Source organism: Maniola jurtina, chromosome 12, assembly GCF_905333055.1.
Source record: "Maniola jurtina chromosome 12, ilManJurt1.1, whole genome shotgun sequence".
In the NCBI taxonomy this organism is placed as follows: domain Eukaryota; kingdom Metazoa; phylum Arthropoda; class Insecta; order Lepidoptera; family Nymphalidae; genus Maniola; species Maniola jurtina.
In genome coordinates this window covers 494230-513000 of record NC_060040.1, presented here as the reverse complement: position 1 = coordinate 513000, position 18771 = coordinate 494230, and the positions used below count along the sequence as shown (strand labels likewise).

Genomic DNA, 18771 nt, shown 5'->3' with positions numbered 1-18771 from the left:
GGGTGTCTTGCAGGGTCTCTTCCACACGCCACGGTCTTGCGCTGCACGAATCCAGTGGCTCCCTGCGTCGCATTTAATGTCGTCCGTCCACCTAATTACAATAAATACAGTACATAGTAGGGAAGCAGTAATTATTATACCTAATACATATTATCGATTGAAACCAAAATATTGTACAGAAGTGTTCAGTTACATACAGTTTTAAAAGTATATAGATATAGATAAAACAATAAAAACAAACGGCACAAATTGCTCGTACCTTAGATATGTATTTCAGCGACGCCTTATTGTAGTTTGTATGCTAATTTAAAAGGTGTTGTAGTACTATCATCTGTATTTAATAGTCGAAAGTGGCACAATGTAAGTGATACTAATAAATAGATACTGTTAGAAATCTTGAGGAGGTGTTGCACTGAAAACTTATTAGTTTTTTTTTTTTTATAAAAATTAGCGACCAAATGAGCAGGTTACCTGATGTTAAATAATTCGGGCTTCTAATCAGTGATTCAGGCTTCGATCCCGACCTTGCCGGACCTACTCACTTTCCTGAGCTAGGTATGTGCGATTTAAGCAACTAAACTCTAGATGCCGTTGATCGTCGAGCTAGGAGACTCATAGGCGAAGACTCTCCTTTGCGCAAAACTTTAAAGTCTCGATCACCACCGTAAGGCTTATTGGTATTTTATGGAATATAATTATGTCGAAGAGTGTGCGCAGGAATTTTTCCATCTTGTCGCCCCTACACCATTCTACCGCCGAACTGCAAGACCTCGGGCGAGTTTCCATCTTTTTGTCATCGACATTCCATCTACACACACGTAACGTTTTGCCCCATCATTCCTCATCCGCATGGCTTTAGATTTGGAATACTCTTCTGCGATCTTGTTTCCTACCAATTACAATCTATAGGCATAGAAAGGTAAACGCGAGACATCTAAGGTCACATCATCACTTTCCATCAGGTGTGATTGTGGTCAGGAGTAAAAAAACCCCACTTACTTTAACGGTGAAGGAAAAAAACCGTCCAAGTGCGAGTCAGACTCGCGCACTGAGGGTTTCGTACTCGGGAATTTTTCAACATTTTGCACGACAAATCAAAAACTATCCATACTATTGGCGTCACTCAGAAAAGCAGGTATTATTTAAATATTTTTATCGAATTATCAATATTATAAATGCGAAAGTGTGTCTGTCTGTCTGTCTGTCTGCTACGTTTTTACGGGATTACATCCCAGGGACGGACATAGGCTACTTTTTATCCCGAAAGATCAAAGAGTTCCTACGGGATTTAAAAAAATCGAAATCCACGCAGGCGAAGCCACGCGAAGCCGCGGGCATCCCCTAGTTATGCATAAAAATAAATAAAAATCTGTTTTAGAATGTACATGCCCTTTCATATGATACCCCACTTGGTATAGTTATCTTACTTTGAAAATTGAAACATATTTTAATTTTTTTTAATGATGTGACCACAAATTCGCGGTTTTCAGATTTATTCCTGTACTTGTGCTATAAGACCTACCTACCTGCCAAATTTCAAGATTCTAAGTCAACGGAAAGTAGCCTATAGGTTTCTTGACAGACACGACGGACGGACGGACGAACAGACAGACAGACAACAAAGTGATCCTATAAGGGTTCCATTTTTCATTTTGAGGTACGGAACCCTAAAAATCGTGAAGAAACCGGATGCCTGAGAGTTCTCAATAATATTCTCAAAGGTGTGTGAAGTTCAGAGATAAAACAGAGGCAATGTGTCAGCCATGGGTTGACAACTGACATGATTGTAATTTTGATCCCCTGGTAAGTAGAAGAAGATAAAAATGCATGAAGAACAACGGATAAAGTTTAGTCTTGGATACGTCTTATCAACGTCGATATGAATCTTGATAAGCTGATAAGTTAAACTTTTCTAGTGGTTGAAAAAAGATGCAGAATCTTAATACTAAACCAAATGTGCCATTGATAAGGTTCGCGAAATGCGTTAACGCATCTTAACGTAAAGATTAAGTAAATGTTTTTTCAAAATGTCTGAAGATCAGAGAAACACTGAAGAAGTAATGTCTTCAGAAAGAAAAACCAGTGAAGAGCAAGGAGTTAAGCGAAATGTGTATCAGAAAGTATTGGATCTTGATGACGTCTTGACTGATGAGCTGGGGCAGTTCGGTTGGTTCCAGATACGGAATATACTCTTAGTTGCTTACCCCATTATAATTTGTGGTCTTATGACTGAGTACATATTCTCTGCGGCGGCTACACCACACAGGTAGATCTTTATTTTATCAGGGTTCCGTAAAAGGTAAAACGGAACCCTTATAGGGTCACTTTGTTGTCTGTCTGTCTGTCCGTCTGTCCATCTGTTGTGTCAGAAAAGAAAACCTATAGGGTACATCCCGTTGACCTAGAATCATGAAAGGCAGGTAGGTAGGTTTTATAGCACAGGTACCGAAAACCGTGAATTTGTGGTTACACCGCAAAAAAAAATTAAAATGTAATATATAAAAATAATTTGTATTTTCAATTTTCAAAGGAATATAACTACCTATACCAAAAGGGGTATCATATTATGAAAAGGCTTTACCTGTACATTCTAAAACAGATTTCAATTTATTTTTAACCAACTTCAAAAAAGGAGGACTCAGTTTGTGGGAATCTTTTTTTTATTGCATTACACATACTTTTAACAACAATACATTTCATTTAATTACTAAAACTTTGTTTAACTGTTCGTTACATGGCGGAAAATCTAGATGTCGCATCCCAGAATGCGGTGAAGACGGAAAATCGCACTTATTCGACCCAACGTGGATCACAAACGCAGTTCCAGAAACTGGTTCAGGGCTGGCCAGCTGCGAGAGATACGCTCCTCGGGACCTGGGAACTAATGGCACCTTGGAGTTCTGTCCCTCTGAACTGTTCGATCAATCCAAGACTATTGAATGTGACGGTTTTGTTTACGTCCGAGACAACACAGTTGTGTATGAAGTTAGTATCTGATGCCACTTTTATACTATCTAGGAAAGTGTTAAATGTATAAATACGATTATTTTTGCCTTAGTTCGACCTCGGATGTCAAGAATGGTTGCGAGTCCTGGCAGGCACATTGTACAGCATAGGAACTTTGCTAGTGCTACCGATAACAGGGTACATCTCGGACCGCTACGGGCGAAGGATAGCCCTGATCATCAACATCTTCAATCTGGGCCTGTTCGGTCTCATCCGAGCCTTCTCCGTCAACTATCCGATGTACTTGGCTCTACAAATCTTGCAGACGACATTTGGCGCCGGTGCTTATAGCTCAGCGTATATTTTTGGTTAGTAAAGTTGATACAAGTAGGTAATTATAATATTAAGTTTTCTGTGATTACTATAAGCTAAAGAGCACTATGTTACAAACCAATTACATTAATATAAAAAAATCAATATTTAACAGATATAGTTTAAAAAATGAAAGAAAGAAGAAAGAAAAAAATGCACTCGTTCGATGATAGTGTCAACACAAACAAAAACAAAGACAATACAGACAAATTATGTATATTATCTACATGACGATTCGTTGTTAAATTTTACAGTCAGGCCAATTTTAACTGTATACAAAAATGCGTCAGCTTATTTGCCACCAAAATAATATCAAGTGAAGATTTTTGATTCTGAACTCCACAGCACAGGCCTATATTATCGTACACTCAAAGCCTCCATGAGTCCTGGGACAAAATCTGGGTCTTCCAATGAGGTATATTTTTGTCGCTTATGGGAGTTAATTATTTAGATCTCTTTTCTGATGCTGTTTCTCTTGTGATATCATGTTTTTTTTTTGTAATTTTATACAAATTGTTCCTTGTTGTAGCTGCTGAGCTGGTTGGACCAAAGTATCGCGTTTTCACAAGTGCTACTTCGTCTTCAATATTCTCCATAGGCCAGGTTTTACTTGGCAGCATAGCATGGTTGATCCCAGAATGGCGCTACATGATCATAGCCCTTCATGTCCCTTGCTTCGTGATCATTGGGTACTACTGGGTTCTCTCTGAAAGCGTAAGATGGCTGCTTTCGAAACAGAAGTATCCAGAGGCTAAGAAAATATTGGAAACTGTTGCAAGGGTGAACAGAACACACATCAGTGAGAAGTCTATGGAAGCACTTATGAACCCACCCCAACCTACAGTTCCTGTACCTAATGTGAGAGTGTTTTCAGTATAATTTCTTAATTTTGCCTTCTGCTTCTTTTCGAACTGATCATTTGGTAAATATAGTCTGAATGTTTATTTCTTATCCCATCAAAGCTGGTGTACCATGTGGTTTTTCATATTATATCATGTATATGCTTTAAGTTTTATTGACGCTGGGATTTAAGGAATTTCAGCGGTTAAACTATCGAGAGTGATATTTATTATAATCATGTGTTTGTCATGTTAGTACATATACATTTATCTGATCGCTGGCTCACTACTGAACACCGGTCTCTGCTTAGCAAGAGAAGGGTTTGCCATAGTTCAGCACACTGGTCAAATTTGAATTGACAGACCTCACATGCACATTGCTCCCAAAACAACATGGAGAACTCTCAGGCATGCACTTTCTTCACGATTCCTTCAACGTCAAAGCAAGTGATTAGTAAACCGGAATAGAAAATGAATACTTTTATATTCTTTACTTAACACTTGTGTTCGCGTTAAATAGAATAGATTAGAATAGAATAAATATTTATTGATCGTAAAAAATATGAATATATATTCGTTTTTAGGCTCAGAGACCTGGATTAATCCGCACGATAATAAGCTCTCCAGTTTTACTTAGAAGAGTATGTACGACACCGATCTGGTGGATAACCATGACTCTGGTCTTCTATGGACTCTCCATCAACTCCACTAGCCTCTCTGACACCATGCATTTGAACTACATCTTGACATGTGCCATCGAAATTCCCGGTTACTTCACAGCTGTCTTGCTCTTGGACAGAATCGGCAGAAAAATCACCTTGTGTTCTGGGTTCTTCTTCAGCTCCGCGTGCAACATCGCTTTTGTCTTTATCCCTATGAGTGAGTGCGGAATTAATCATTTTAATTATTTAGTTATAAAATTAAAATCTAATCTTTTTAAAGTTGTTTACAATTCTTTTATGCGCTTTTTATCAATCTGGGTAATATCCATACTTAATATTGTAAATGCGAAAGTGTGTCTATCTGTCTGTCTGCTACTTTTTCATGGCCCAACCGTTTAATCGATTCTGACGCAATTTGATACAGGGTTAGCTTATATCTCGGGGACAGACATAGGCTACTTTTTATCCCGGAAAATCAAAGAGTTTCCACGAGATCTTTAAAAACCTAAATCCACGCGGACAAAGTCGCGGGCATCTTCTAGATAATAATATGCATTGTAATATGTATAGAATCAATAATAATAATCAAACTATCTTTAATCTGCCGATGAGTTACCTAGCAACGTAGACTATACAATTTTTGACGAATAACAACTTATCGGGTATCGAACAATCCCTTGATCTATTTAGGTAGTACACATAGATTGATAATAAGATATAGAAAAAAAAAAAACATTTGATGTCGGCCGTAAGATTGCCTTTAAGATCGTAAGATTATAGGCACGTACTTACAGGATGTTTTCTTAGCAGCGGTGAATGCGGCCTACGTTTTTTGGCGTATGTTTGTTTTGGTTATGTTTGCGGTTCATGTTCTCATTTACAGTCTTGAGAGGTGAAGGCCGCGCGCTGTCTCTAACATAATAATATTAAAAGTACCGTATCTTTTCCACTTAACAAAATTCCACTATCAATTTTGGACTGCCTTCATACAACTTCAAAAAATCTATTAAAAAGGTGCTCTTGAAAAATGCATATTATACAATTGAAGACTATGTAAATGATAAAATAGCATGGATTTAACTTGTTGCTCGCTCTAGCAATGCGCGGGACTTCAATTACTTTTATACATGGCATAATATTATATATCAAATCTTTGAAAAGAGCAACCGCTGAGTTTCTTGCTGTTTCTTCTTGGTAGGAAAGGCATTCCAATTTCCGAGCCAGTAGATGCATTTGACGATTCAAAAGTACTTGAAAAAGTGTAATAATTTTTTTCGTAATAGATTTAAGGCTTCGTTTTCAGACTTTGCAGTTCTGAGGCTGGTGGTATACCTGCTGGGCAAGTTCGGCATCTCGACGGTGGTGACGTCACTATACCTGTTCACATCGGAGCTCTACCCCACTGAGTACCGACACACTTTACTCGCCTTCTCCTCCATGATTGGTCGCATAGGGTCCATTACTGCACCATTAACACCAGCACTTGTGAGTACGCCAATCAACAATTTGTATGGTTCAATCAATCAATCAATCAATCAATCAATCACAATCAGCCTCTTTGCGTCTGATGCTGGATGTTGCACTCGACATTAAAGTAAAATGAAAGAGACAGAGCGATTACGCACTCATCCGATCCGAGTCTGTGAAAATACGAATACAAAAAACTCGGACTATTATTGTAAATTGGCATATTATTGTAAATTGTACATTTGAAAAGAGCAACCGCCGAGTTTCTTGCTGGTTCTTCTCGGTAGGAACAGCATTCCGAACCAGTGGTAGATTATTTTGACGATTCAAAAGCACTTGTAAAAGTTTAATTGAATAAAAATAATTTGAATTTGAATTTGAATTTGACTGAACTCGGGTATTGCTTACGCACTAATCCCGATCTCTGATACAAATACAAGTTATTCAGTGCACATATTTGACATAATATTATTATGTACTTCATACGTCCGATTTGAATCCGAGGCACATCCGAGATAATTTTATTGTCATTTGTCACGGATGACGGAGAAATATAATGTTTAAGGTCCGGATCGGATGAGTGCGTAATCGCTCTGAGCGTAGCAACTTTTTATAAATAAATAATGCAATTCAAAGTCAAAGTCAAATCATTTATTCCAATTGGTACTAGTACACTTTCAGATAGTCAAACAATGATGAAGTGGTGATAATTTAATTACGTGAACTGAGACTAAAGCTTCGAGGGTTCCATTTCAATCCATATCCATACTTCCTCCAAATTATTATTATTATTATTATAAATGCGAAAGTGTGTCTGTCTGTCTGCTAGTTTTTCACGGCTCATCCATTCAATCAATTTGGAGTTACAAAGATAGCTTGCATCCCAAGGAAGGACATAGACTACTTTTGATCCTGGAAGTTACCACGGTATTTTTAAAAACCGAAATCCGCCGAAGCCGCGGGCATAAATATTTATCGGCAACACTGCTTGGCCAATACCCTCGACTTCTATGCAGACGTTTCACGTGCTATTGAAACGTGCTAGTAAGTGATGATGCAGCCTAAGATGGAGCTTGTCTAGAAACCTATTACGGTTCAGGAGGTACAGCCCGCTGACATACAGACGGACGGATAGCGGAGGCTTACAGCAGTAGAGGGGATTCCGGTTTAAGTTCTAAATGAATATTTTCAGATGAGCTATTGGCACGGCATCCCCTCGTTGATGTTCGGCTGCCTGGGCATCGTCTCCGGCCTGCTGGCTCTCACGCAGCCCGAGACCCTGGCCACCAAGATGCCCGACACCCTGGCGGAAGCTGAGGCGATCGGAAAACCAGAATCAAAGATAAAACAGACTAGTTCATCTAGCTGAAATCGCATCTCTTCGATTGATTACAGCGTTTATCTGTCACACATAAAGTTTTAATAAAATTAGTTATAAAATTAGTTAATGGTGCTTTTACTCGAATTTGTCATGTATTATATTTTAAATATCTAGATATAATATTATTGTTATATCATCCGAACCTTTTATCTCAATGGTATTTTACTGCCTTCTAATATAACTTTTTTGGAGGTATTATGTGGTTGTAACAGAGCATACCAAACAAGATTTTGGAGGTCCAATTTGATCTTTCCGTGCGTCGGAGAGCACGGCCGACGCGACAGTTGGTTAATTTAGCACTATAACATGTGATAATATTATATTGTTTAAATAATTCTGATAATAACTGTAAAAACCTGAGTCAAATCTTGTTCTCTTATTCCATTTGTATGCAGAGGGATCTGGGAGCTCACCGTATTGCTATTCCAAGAAAACTCCTACCATAATGTGATCAATAGAATGGGGTCACAACTCTTAATAGTGAGAAATACAACGCAGAGAGTGAGGAAATTTCTGTTTGTTACATTTTTTGTCTGTTTATTGGTTTGGTGCTCTTCATCCAAATAAATCCGAAACATTGACAGTTCAAAATATAGTTACGTACCTTCTTTATCACCTGGACACTGAGTTGCTCTGGCTACACCCCGCCCGGATAAGGGGGCCATGTCTCGAGGCCCGTACCCTATAAGGGTTCCGTTTTTCCGTTTGAGGTATGGTACCCTAAAAAAGGAGGTTTATAAGCAGCTCATAATCGAACCTGTTGATTGGGGTAAAAGATTTGGCAGGTGTATCTAAACTCAGTGCAATTCAGTACGGAGAGCGTAACCGTAAGCACGTACTTATTCTACGGGCCTCCAAAATCATTTATTCTGTACTTCTTTTTGCGCTTATTTCACTTTAACAGTGCCGTAACATCTAAGTATTACGTTAGTTAATAAAAGCAAGTGTACAAATTGTGAAAGTTTTAAACAGTTCTGAAGTGAGATTTGCAAATAATTAATTTGTTGAGTCTTAACAGATTTCAGCACAAGTGTACAAGTTAAGTAAGTAAAGTCAGTGACTAAGTGAAGGCATCAAACTTGACTTGACCTTAAGGCTACCTGAGCAAGGCACAGAGTGCGGTGGCTTGCCGCTTGAGGCACGGCTATTGTGTTTTTACCAACTGAGCTTTTTTACTTTGAGGAGCTGGGGAACAAAACTGAATCAAATGTCTGATGGAAATCTTTTAGGTATTCTTTAATCCGGACATTTTTGGCCCACTAAAAAAAATCTTAACAAACTAAGCAACCGGTCAAACTGTGCTAAAATTGTCTAAACTTTCTGATATCGATCACAACGGTACCTACAATAATAAAATTATTACAGTAAAGGTTTCAAAAGCTTTCATTTAGTTTTTCGCTCCTCCCGTAAAATTTTATTTCGTGCAATTAGGTACCTACCTACTCCGTTTTGATCGCCAACTCCTGTATTGAATTAGTAGACGTCATATCGTATCGGTTGATATGTAGGAGAAGAGAACTCGTAGGTAAATAGTGGAATTCCCCAGTTCACAAAGTCAAAGCTCGCTAGATAGCAAATTGCCGAATTCAATCACGATTGAATTTGAACGGTATTGACGGTGTGAATGTAAAGTTTGAATTAATGTACCTAGCCTCCTGTTTGTTTGGATTATTAGGGTTCCTTACCCAAAGGGTAAAAACGGAGCTCTATTAATGTCACTCTGCTGTCTGTCTGTCTGTCTGTCAGTCCGCGTGTCACAGGTCTCTAGCTAAGTAGACTATATGAGTTACAAACCTGAACTTTTGATATTGGTGTAGAACGTTGACCCAAACCCAAATATTGACTTAAAAATCAACAAAATTATTTTTCAGAGATGAAAAAGGAGCCGAAAAAAATAATTTTCGGCTAATTTCTTACCCCAACATGTGGGATATCATTGTTTAGAGCTCATTAAGTAGAGTACGAACATATTTCTTTTTATCTTAAAAAATAAAGAAATGGGGGGCCGTCAAAGTTGTCAGTTTATGGCCATTTTTGTGACGGGGGCTATCTCAAAAACTAAATATTTCGAATATTTCGGTACATTATACTGTATTTAAACAACAAATACTACAAACAATGATTTATAAAATAGTTTGTAAGCTGTGATCAAAATAAACGATCATTTTTCGGATTTTTCTTTCACGGTTTATCGCGATGTTCTAGCTCGGAAAAGAAGTATTTCATACTCCTAAAATATTAATTGTGTACGTTCATAATTATGTACGGATTCTAAAAGAGCGAGGCCCGACTCGCACTTGGCCGGTATTTTTCAAACAAAAAATGTTCACGCTCGTTACACGCCTATTATCATTTTCGCTGACAAATTATTTCGCACAAAATACGTATTTATTGTTAAATTTACACAAGTAAATTAACACTGATAAGTGTATTTCTACGCTTGTCTTTAAAATAAGGTGATCTCCATGCATAGTAGGCTTAATATGAGTACGAGAAGAGTTCGCAACTTGTGAGGACGTGTGATAAATATAATTAGCAAAATGTTTGAAGACAAGAAAATTAGTGATGAAGAAAAAAGAAATATAGGGTTTGATTTGAAAACAATAACAGCAAGTGAAGTGAATGCGATTGGAGCTGAGGACGGAGGAAGTGTGTATCAGAAACCTTTTGGCCTCGACGATGTGTTGGCCACTGAACTGGGTCAGTTCGGATGGTTCCAAATGAGGAACATGCTCCTGGCAGCCTTGCCTATTATACTCTGTGGTATGATGAACGAGTACATATTCTCAGCGGCTGCCATACCACACAGGTAATTTAACTGAAATTATTGTAAGAAATAAAAATAGGAAGAGAAAGATCTTTTCAAAATTTCAAAACTCTAAGTATACTTATACAAGGCGTTAGATAATGTCCACGACATCCCGCCAAGCGAAGGTTAAGACTGATGTGTATCAGGGGGCACGGCAGTGCCCCCGCCAAGACGAGCCATACCTATTTACCAAAAATTAATGAGCTCCGTAGTGTGATGCCCGTGGGAATGTCTATGAGACTTAAATAATTTGCTTACAACTACATTTATATTATTGTAAGAATAAAACAGAACAGTTGATCGCAAAAATGAACAAGTAAAAAAATTCTGTGAACTCGAACGTTCGTCAAGTAGCAGAGACAATAAAAAAATGTAAGGCACCTAATTACATACCTCATTAATTGTAGGATTTTTATGGTGATATTATTTATCAAACAGCCTGTATAAATTCCTAAGTTAGTAAGTACCGAGAAGAATCAGCAAGAAACTGGACGGTTGCTCTTCTCAATTATTCAATTTACAATAATATTATGCCATTACCTATTGTACCTATAGGTACTTGTAATTGTAGACTTATATCAAACCAAACACTTGAAGTATAACAATGTTTTGCCGGTAAACAATAAAAATTTAATTATTCCAACAATATAGTATTCCCAATATTTTTCATTACTTTGTGTATTTTTATTTCACATCGTTTACGATAGTTTTAGATACGGAATCAAATGCGGAGATTTTACTTTAGCTGGTATTTTGTCGCTATTTATATAATTATGTAAAAAATCTTATATTTTAGGTGTCGCATCCCAGAATGCGGTGAAAATGAGTATAGATTGCAAAAATTTGCTCCTGAATGGATCAAAAACTCGATTCCCGAATCTGATACAGGGGTCCAAAGCTGTGAACGGTATGCTCCCATAAATGTCGAAGCTAATAGGACATTGGAGTTCTGCCCGGCTATTCTGTTCAATAAGTCCAAAACTATACCTTGCGATAGTTTTGTTTACGCCACGGATAATACAGTCGTATATGAAGTTAGTATCCACTATCCACTAATTCATTAATTTATTCGATTAGAATTAATTTTACCCGATTGTGGCAAAGCCCAAAACGAGGGTTACCCATATTATGTTTGATATTATATGTATTCGTATGTCCGCTCGTAACTACTCAACGGCTCAATCGATTTTGATAATTAATTATTAGATACATAATTAAAATGTATATTAGATAAAGGGTACATATAGTCTTGAAAATCAAAATGGCAAATTTTATGCGATAATTGCGACGAAAAAAAGGTGCAGTGCAAACCGCAGTCAAGATTTTTTAGATTTTTTAGAAATTAAAATGACTTGTTTTTATTTTGTTGGCTTGCATAATCATGCTTAAACAAGCAATGACAAGCAAGCAAGCAAGTTCTAGTTGGAGTGAGCTTGCCTAGAAGATGCCTAAGTATTCGCTCTTGCTTAGTTTAAGATCAACGCAACGTCATGTTTATAATTATTTACATTCTCTTTAGTAGGTACAATAATTAAAAAAGATTGTACATATAGGTACCTATGCACAATCTTGCCACGTGGCGTCCCTAGCACATTATTTTAAAGCATGTCATCTTCTCCAGCCGAATCGAGGGTCCTTGAATTATAGGCCAGTCAATTTAGCCTCTGAAGCCGAACTTAGTCGTGGCACTTTCATTTTTTAATATGTTGTTTGGGTCGATAGTCCAAGATTTTATGCAAAGTTTCCACCCTCAGGGATGTACGGTAAGGGGTGAAAGAGGGTGAAAACTGTTTTTTTGTTTATAACTTTGTGTAAATGGTATGTATTATTGGCTTCACTCAGAAAAGCAGGTATTATTTAAATATTTTTATCGAATTATTGGAATGTCCTCTCCAAAACCAACACAAAAAAACACAAGTTTAATGTGCAAGGTTATCCGAGAGTTTTAATCTAAACAAACTAATGCCAAAATAAATAATTTAATTAGAGCGTGATTGCTATCACAACATCTAATTATCCAGTTCACAACCCAAATACCGAAAATATGCGATATCGCTCCGAATCTCAGAAGGAGACTGAACTAAAACCTTCGAAACACCCGTATTTATGCAAGTTCAATCTTGTTGGCCTCCTAGTAACAGATTGTATGACATCGAATGAGCCAAATATCGATTTTATCAAACTACCTGCATTAGGTAAATTAATAATTTTATATTATTTTTGACAACTCAAATCAATATTTTAAAAATAACCTTACAGTTCGGCCGTCCTGAATTTAACACGTCCTCGTGTTTCTAATCAATCTTGTCATGTCAGTCGCGGGCTTCCCTGCCCTAAGTCAAATCCAAATCATGGGCTACCCTGCCCTCCGTCAAATCATTAAAACCTATCCATGAACTGCCGAACTATCAGTTTTAATATCAAATCAATAATAAATCCAAACGACTAACCTCTCATTCGATGTACACGAAATCTGAATTACTTACTGCAAATTACTTTCCACTTCACAAAAGACTAAATTCTTAAAAAAAAAACTAAAAATTTTAATCACCAAATCAAACTCAATAAAAATTTTAATCAAATGTGGGTTGTTTACAAAAAGATACCACATCGAAATTAAGACAACGTGAGACACGTCCCGCTTCTGAATTATTGGCTTCACTCAGAAAAGCAGGTATTATTTAAATATTTTTATCGAATTATTGGAATGTCCTCTCCAAAACCAACACAAAAAAACACAAGTTTAATGTGCAAGGTTATCCGAGAGTTTTAATCTAAACAAACTAATGCCAAAATAAATAATTTAATTAGAGCGTGATTGCTATCACAACATCTAATTATCCAGTTCACAACCCAAATACCGAAAATATGCGATATCGCTCCGAATCTCAGAAGGAGACTGAACTAAAACCTTCGAAACACCCGTATTTATGCAAGTTCAATCTTGTTGGCCTCCTAGTAACAGATTGTATGACATCGAATGAGCCAAATATCGATTTTATCAAACTACCTGCATTAGATAAATTAATAATTTTATATTATTTTTGACAACTCAAATCAATTTTTAAAAATAACCTTACAGTATTGTGAGATGGTATGATAAATAATTCCTAACATTGTATTAAATTTTCCACCATGTTTGTTTATTGTAAAATAGTTTATTTAAAAATACGAGCGTTTTTATGAATATAGTGGTAAAAAAATTCCGAATGGGTGGAAAAGTTAATAAAATGTTGTTTATAACAAGAGAAATGACATATTTAAGTTTCCACCGTTTTTGTTATATCTTTGTTTAAATAAATAAAAATTTTAACTCCATCGAAATCGGTTCAATCATGAAAAGTTGCCTAACAGCAGCACGCTGTCGCATTATGATAATTATTTTAGAATGGACGAGAGCAAAGCAATGCGATTCAGTTTGGCGACCAAGTAATAAATACAAGGTAGTCTTACGCAAAATACATAGATATCGTTGCTTTAAATGCTTAGATGCATATCAAGTTATATTATTCATCATACCTATTCGAAAAGCGAAAATTAGCATTAGGGGATAGCGGGAATCAAATTTTTTTTTTCTCACGGAAGTTTGAGGTTTTTTTCTCCTGATTTGGTCCACATTCGTATGTTTTTGTTTTTTCCTCAGAGGTAGTGATGAAAATAATATGTGTTACTCGGGGCCAAAATATTTTCTTCTTGGGTGGTGTGTATTGAATTCCTCGTAGCGCTCGGGATTCTACTGTATAGTAGAATCATTCATCAATCAAATAATTCAAAATAACGCTCTCGAGGAACAAAAATATTATATTACTTTGGTCCCTTGGAACACTAATTTATATCCATACTAATATTATAAATGCCAAATTATGTCTGTCTGTCTGCTAGCTTTTCACGACCTAACAGTTTAACCTATTTTGATGTTTGGTACAAAATTAGGCTAATCAATCAGAGTTCCCACGGCCGATTTATATGATTTGGTACTGTGATAGCTTGAATCCCGGAAATTGGTATAGGTAACTTTCAAAGAGTCCCACCGTGTTTTTAAAAACCCAAATCCACGCGGACGAAGTCGCGGGTATCGTCTAGTAACTAATATTTTTGCAAAAATGGGTCAGATTTCTGCAGCAGATATCTGCGATTTGCATGTTTACAATATTAGCTGTTAATAACCCTATTTGCTTGAACTTTATTGAGACATAATGATTACTTTTATCTAGTTCGACCTCGGATGCCAAGAATGGTTGCGAGCTCTAGCTGGTACTCTGAACAGTTTGGGGACCTTGTTCGTGTTGCCCATCACTGGGTATATCTCGGATCGCTTCGGCCGCAGGACAGCTCTGATCATCAGTGTCTTCAATATGGGCTTGTTTGGTGCCATCCGAGCCTTCTCCGTCAGTTACCCCATGTATTTGGCTCTACAATTTCTGCAAAGTACCTTTGGGGCCGGGGCGTATAGTTCAGCGTATATCTTTGGTAATTATTTCCTAAAGAATCTAAATGCTAGACTATATTATTTGTACTTATATATTCTATATTATTATATTCTTGATTTAAATTGATCTATCTTGACTCAAAATTATTTGTTGTTTCAGTCGCAGAACTTGTTGGCCCAAAGTATCGAGTACTCGCAAGTGCTGCTTCAATTTCCCTATTTGCAATAGGAGAAGTACTTCTGGGAAGTGTAGCATGGGTGATCACCCCATGGCGTGCAATGATTATGGCCATTCATATCCCATGCTTCATAATAGTCGTATACTACTGGTTGCTAACGGAAAGCGTGAGGTGGTTGCTTTCGAAAAAGAAATTCCCGGAAGCCAAAGTAATATTGGAAACTGTAGCGAAAGTAAACAAAACATATATCAGTGAAAAGTCTCTGAAGGTACTCATGAGTTCTACACAAGATTTGGCTTCAACACCTAATGTGAGCACATTATTATTTGATCTATATTATAAAGGTTTTTTAAGAATAAGAATAAGAATAAGAAGTGTTTATTTGCTAGAATATGGTATAATATACGAGTACATTGGTCTTAAATATTATGTGGAATCTTATATTCTGCCAAGCATGGCGTGCAAAATTTATTGAATTTATTTAATGTAACAAACATGTCAAATTATTATTAATTATTGCATTCACTATTTAAAATTTGTCATTCAAAAATTCATCAACATCATAATAACCTTTATTTAATACAAATTTAAATAAATAACTTCTAAAAGAAGTAAGGCTCATTGTATAATTGTGTGACGGTAGATGGTTATGGATACGTATTGCCGCACAGTACACATTCTTTGTATATAAAGCCAATCGTTGTGCTGGTATACAAATTTTATTTTTATGTCTACTGCTCGGTTTTATTTCTGTCTTTACTTTAAAGTATTGGGGCTATTTACGGACAAATATGCAAATTTCATAATTATATAAACATGGGAGAGGCAATATTTTAAGTTTTTTGAATAGAGGCTTACAACTGTCAGTAAAATCAGCATTACAAATAGACCTAATACAAAGTTTTTGCGCCTTAAAAGCTTCTAGTGCATTGGTGGAATTTCCCCAAAGTATTATTCCATAATATGTCAACAAAGACGAGGCATATCCATGGTAGGCCAACAGTGATGCCTCAACTGAAACTATTTGTCGAATACGACCCAAAGCATAGACATACTTATGTAATTTTGTGAATAATGTGCCTTCCAATTACAATACTTATCTATAGTAATTCCCAAAAAAACAATGTCATCTACTTCTTCAATTCTCACATCATTTTTAACATCAAGGTTTTGTGGTTTAGTTTTATATGTTTGAAATTGCATTATATTAGTCTTAGATATATTTAGGTTTACAGTTTATATATTTTCTTTTATAAAGTCTTGCACTGAAGGAACTTTCCAAATGTAAATCCAAGCCTGACTTTAAGTGCATTACAAGTTACAACACCTACAATTACTCCTGCATAAAACATAATATTAGAATGCAGGTGGTAGAATCATCTATATTTATTTTCAGAGAACAAGGTATTCAATGATTCGTCTAGTAATATAAATGAGCAACGTAATGATCTGCTTGAAATTAGTACCAGTCTAGATTTTTCTTATCTATCTAGGCCCTTCACCCGTGTAATTACAGGTCAAGTTATATCTCGGGTTATTACTTACTATTGTTGAGTTATTTGTATATCACGAAAGAAAGTGAACAATATAGATAAAATATAAAAGAACAGTAATAAAACAATTAGAAAAAGGCAATCTTATAGTTTTTCGTAATGAAATGTTTATATTGCTTAAAGCTGAGTTATTTGAAACAAATTCAAAATTTAAGAGGAGATGAACCTAATTTAATCACAAGCATTATATGGAGTGTCGAGATTAAAATTGTTTAGTCTCTATTTTGATTTGTTTCGAACAACTGCTTAGAACACACATAGCTCCGAAAAGTTTAGAGAGTGACAGGCCGACTTTTGACCACTATCCCCGCTATCACTGGATTAATAACCATTTATTTTTAGGCTAACGGTCCTGGATTGGTGCGCACTATAATACGTTCTCCAGTTCTACTCAGAAGGGTGTGCACAACTCCAGTTTGGTGGATCACTACAACCTTTGTCTTCTACGGACTTTCCATCAACTCTACGGGTCTCTCTGACACCAAACATCTAAACTTCATCTTGACTGCCCTCATCGAGATCCCTGGTTACTTCATTGCGGCGTTAGTTCTCGACAAATTTGGAAGAAGAGCTACTGTCTCTATGGGTTTCTTTTTTAGTGCCGCTTGCAATATTGTTTTTGTTTTTGTGCCTAAGGGTGAGTACTGTCTGATGATTTCTTGAAGGCAAAATAGAATAGGAACAAAGTTAAGATTATAATTATTTGTCTTTATTACAATTAAATTTTAGACCAATATAGATAAGAATTTGTCTTTTTTACACGCAACATTTCAAAACTTTGGATTGTTTAGTTGGTTTATTCTTATAAGTGTTTACATAATGTAAAAACGATGTTTTTTTGATAATTCTAGACCATACGATTCCAAGGCTGATCACATACCTGTTGGGGAAACTGGGCATCTCCGTGGTAGCACTGTCCCTGTACCTGTACACGTCGGAGCTGTACCCCACAGAGTTCCGACACACGCTGCTCGGCTTTTCTTCCATGATCGGTCGCATTGGAGCTATCACGGCACCTTTGACGCCAGTACTTGTAAGTGATCACATACCTGCTGGGGAAACTGGGCATCTCCGCGGTAGCGCTGTCCCTGTACCTGTGCACGTCAGAGCTATATCCCACAGAGTTCAGATAGCCGCTGCTCGGCTTCTCTTAGTATAGGACAGAAAAGCACCATATACAAATAAACTTTTACAAACTGCTTTCGAATACCTACTATGAATCTACTACTGATTCGTTTAATGCCCTGAGAAGACTGCCTTACAAAGTCCTTGATAGACCTTCAATTGTAAAAAAAACATTCTGGTTCATTGATATTGACATTTTTGTATGGAACTGATAAATAATTTTTTTTCATGATTACCTAAGTCCCATAGTAAAAGTTATTTAAAACAATAAGTACAGCAGTGACCCTCCTTCTGACAATGAATAAAAATCCGTCAATAGCTTTGAAGATAAATCTTGCCGTATCATTTTCAGATGACCTACTACCATGGTATTCCATCATTGCTGTTCGGAGGTATGGGCGTGATCGCCGGTCTGCTGGTGCTCACGCAGCCGGAGACGCTGGGCTGCAACATGCCCGACACCTTGACTGAGGCGGAAGCCATCGGAAAACCACAAGCTGAGATTACAAGTTTACCTAAATACTAGTTATCAAATCTTTCATTGAACTTTATTAAGATTGAACATTTTGTTCGTCGGATTGCGATCTGACCTGATCTGAGTGATGATTAAAGAGTCGAAGAAATGTTCTGAATATTTTACAAAAAAGCTGATATTTATTTCAAATAGTAAATATGTTGTTATATCGACTTGCATGAGAACTTACTATGATGCGACAGCGCTCGTGTGTATTTTGGTTTATTAAAGATCCCGTGGGATCTCTTTGATTTTCTGCGATGAAAATAGCGAAAATGTCCATTTGTAGGATACAAATTATCAAACACAAACAACACCACCGACAATCTCAAGTGCCAAATTTCATACAAATCGGTTAAACTGATGGGCTATGAAAAGGTAACAGACGGACAGACAGACATACTGTCGCATTTATAATATTAAAGTATGGACTTGTAATGTCAATAATATTAAATAAGATAGAATATATAAATAAGAAATTATTATGTTAATAAT

At 36.6% G+C, this 18771-nt stretch overlaps 2 protein-coding genes across 2 annotated transcripts; both read left to right on the top strand.

The window, feature by feature from the left end:
* The first annotated feature begins 2023 nt into the window (after window positions 1-2023).
* On the top strand, window positions 2024-7655 carry LOC123870463 (organic cation transporter protein-like). The gene is made up of 7 exons (XM_045913789.1): window positions 2024-2266; window positions 2751-2985; window positions 3059-3314; window positions 3848-4176; window positions 4742-5036; window positions 6123-6304; window positions 7479-7655. Exons 1-7 carry the CDS (start codon window positions 2028-2030, stop codon window positions 7653-7655), a joined length of 1713 nt encoding a protein of 570 aa, XP_045769745.1. The 5' UTR covers window positions 2024-2027.
* An 837-nt stretch (window positions 7656-8492) lies between these two features.
* LOC123870266 (organic cation transporter protein-like) lies at window positions 8493-18608 on the top strand. The gene is made up of 8 exons (XM_045913495.1): window positions 8493-8719; window positions 10124-10476; window positions 11273-11510; window positions 14691-14946; window positions 15066-15394; window positions 16980-17274; window positions 17489-17670; window positions 18115-18608. Exons 2-8 carry the CDS (start codon window positions 10208-10210, stop codon window positions 18286-18288), a joined length of 1743 nt encoding a protein of 580 aa, XP_045769451.1. The 5' UTR covers window positions 8493-8719; window positions 10124-10207; the 3' UTR covers window positions 18289-18608.
* Window positions 18609-18771: the final 163 nt, after the last annotated feature.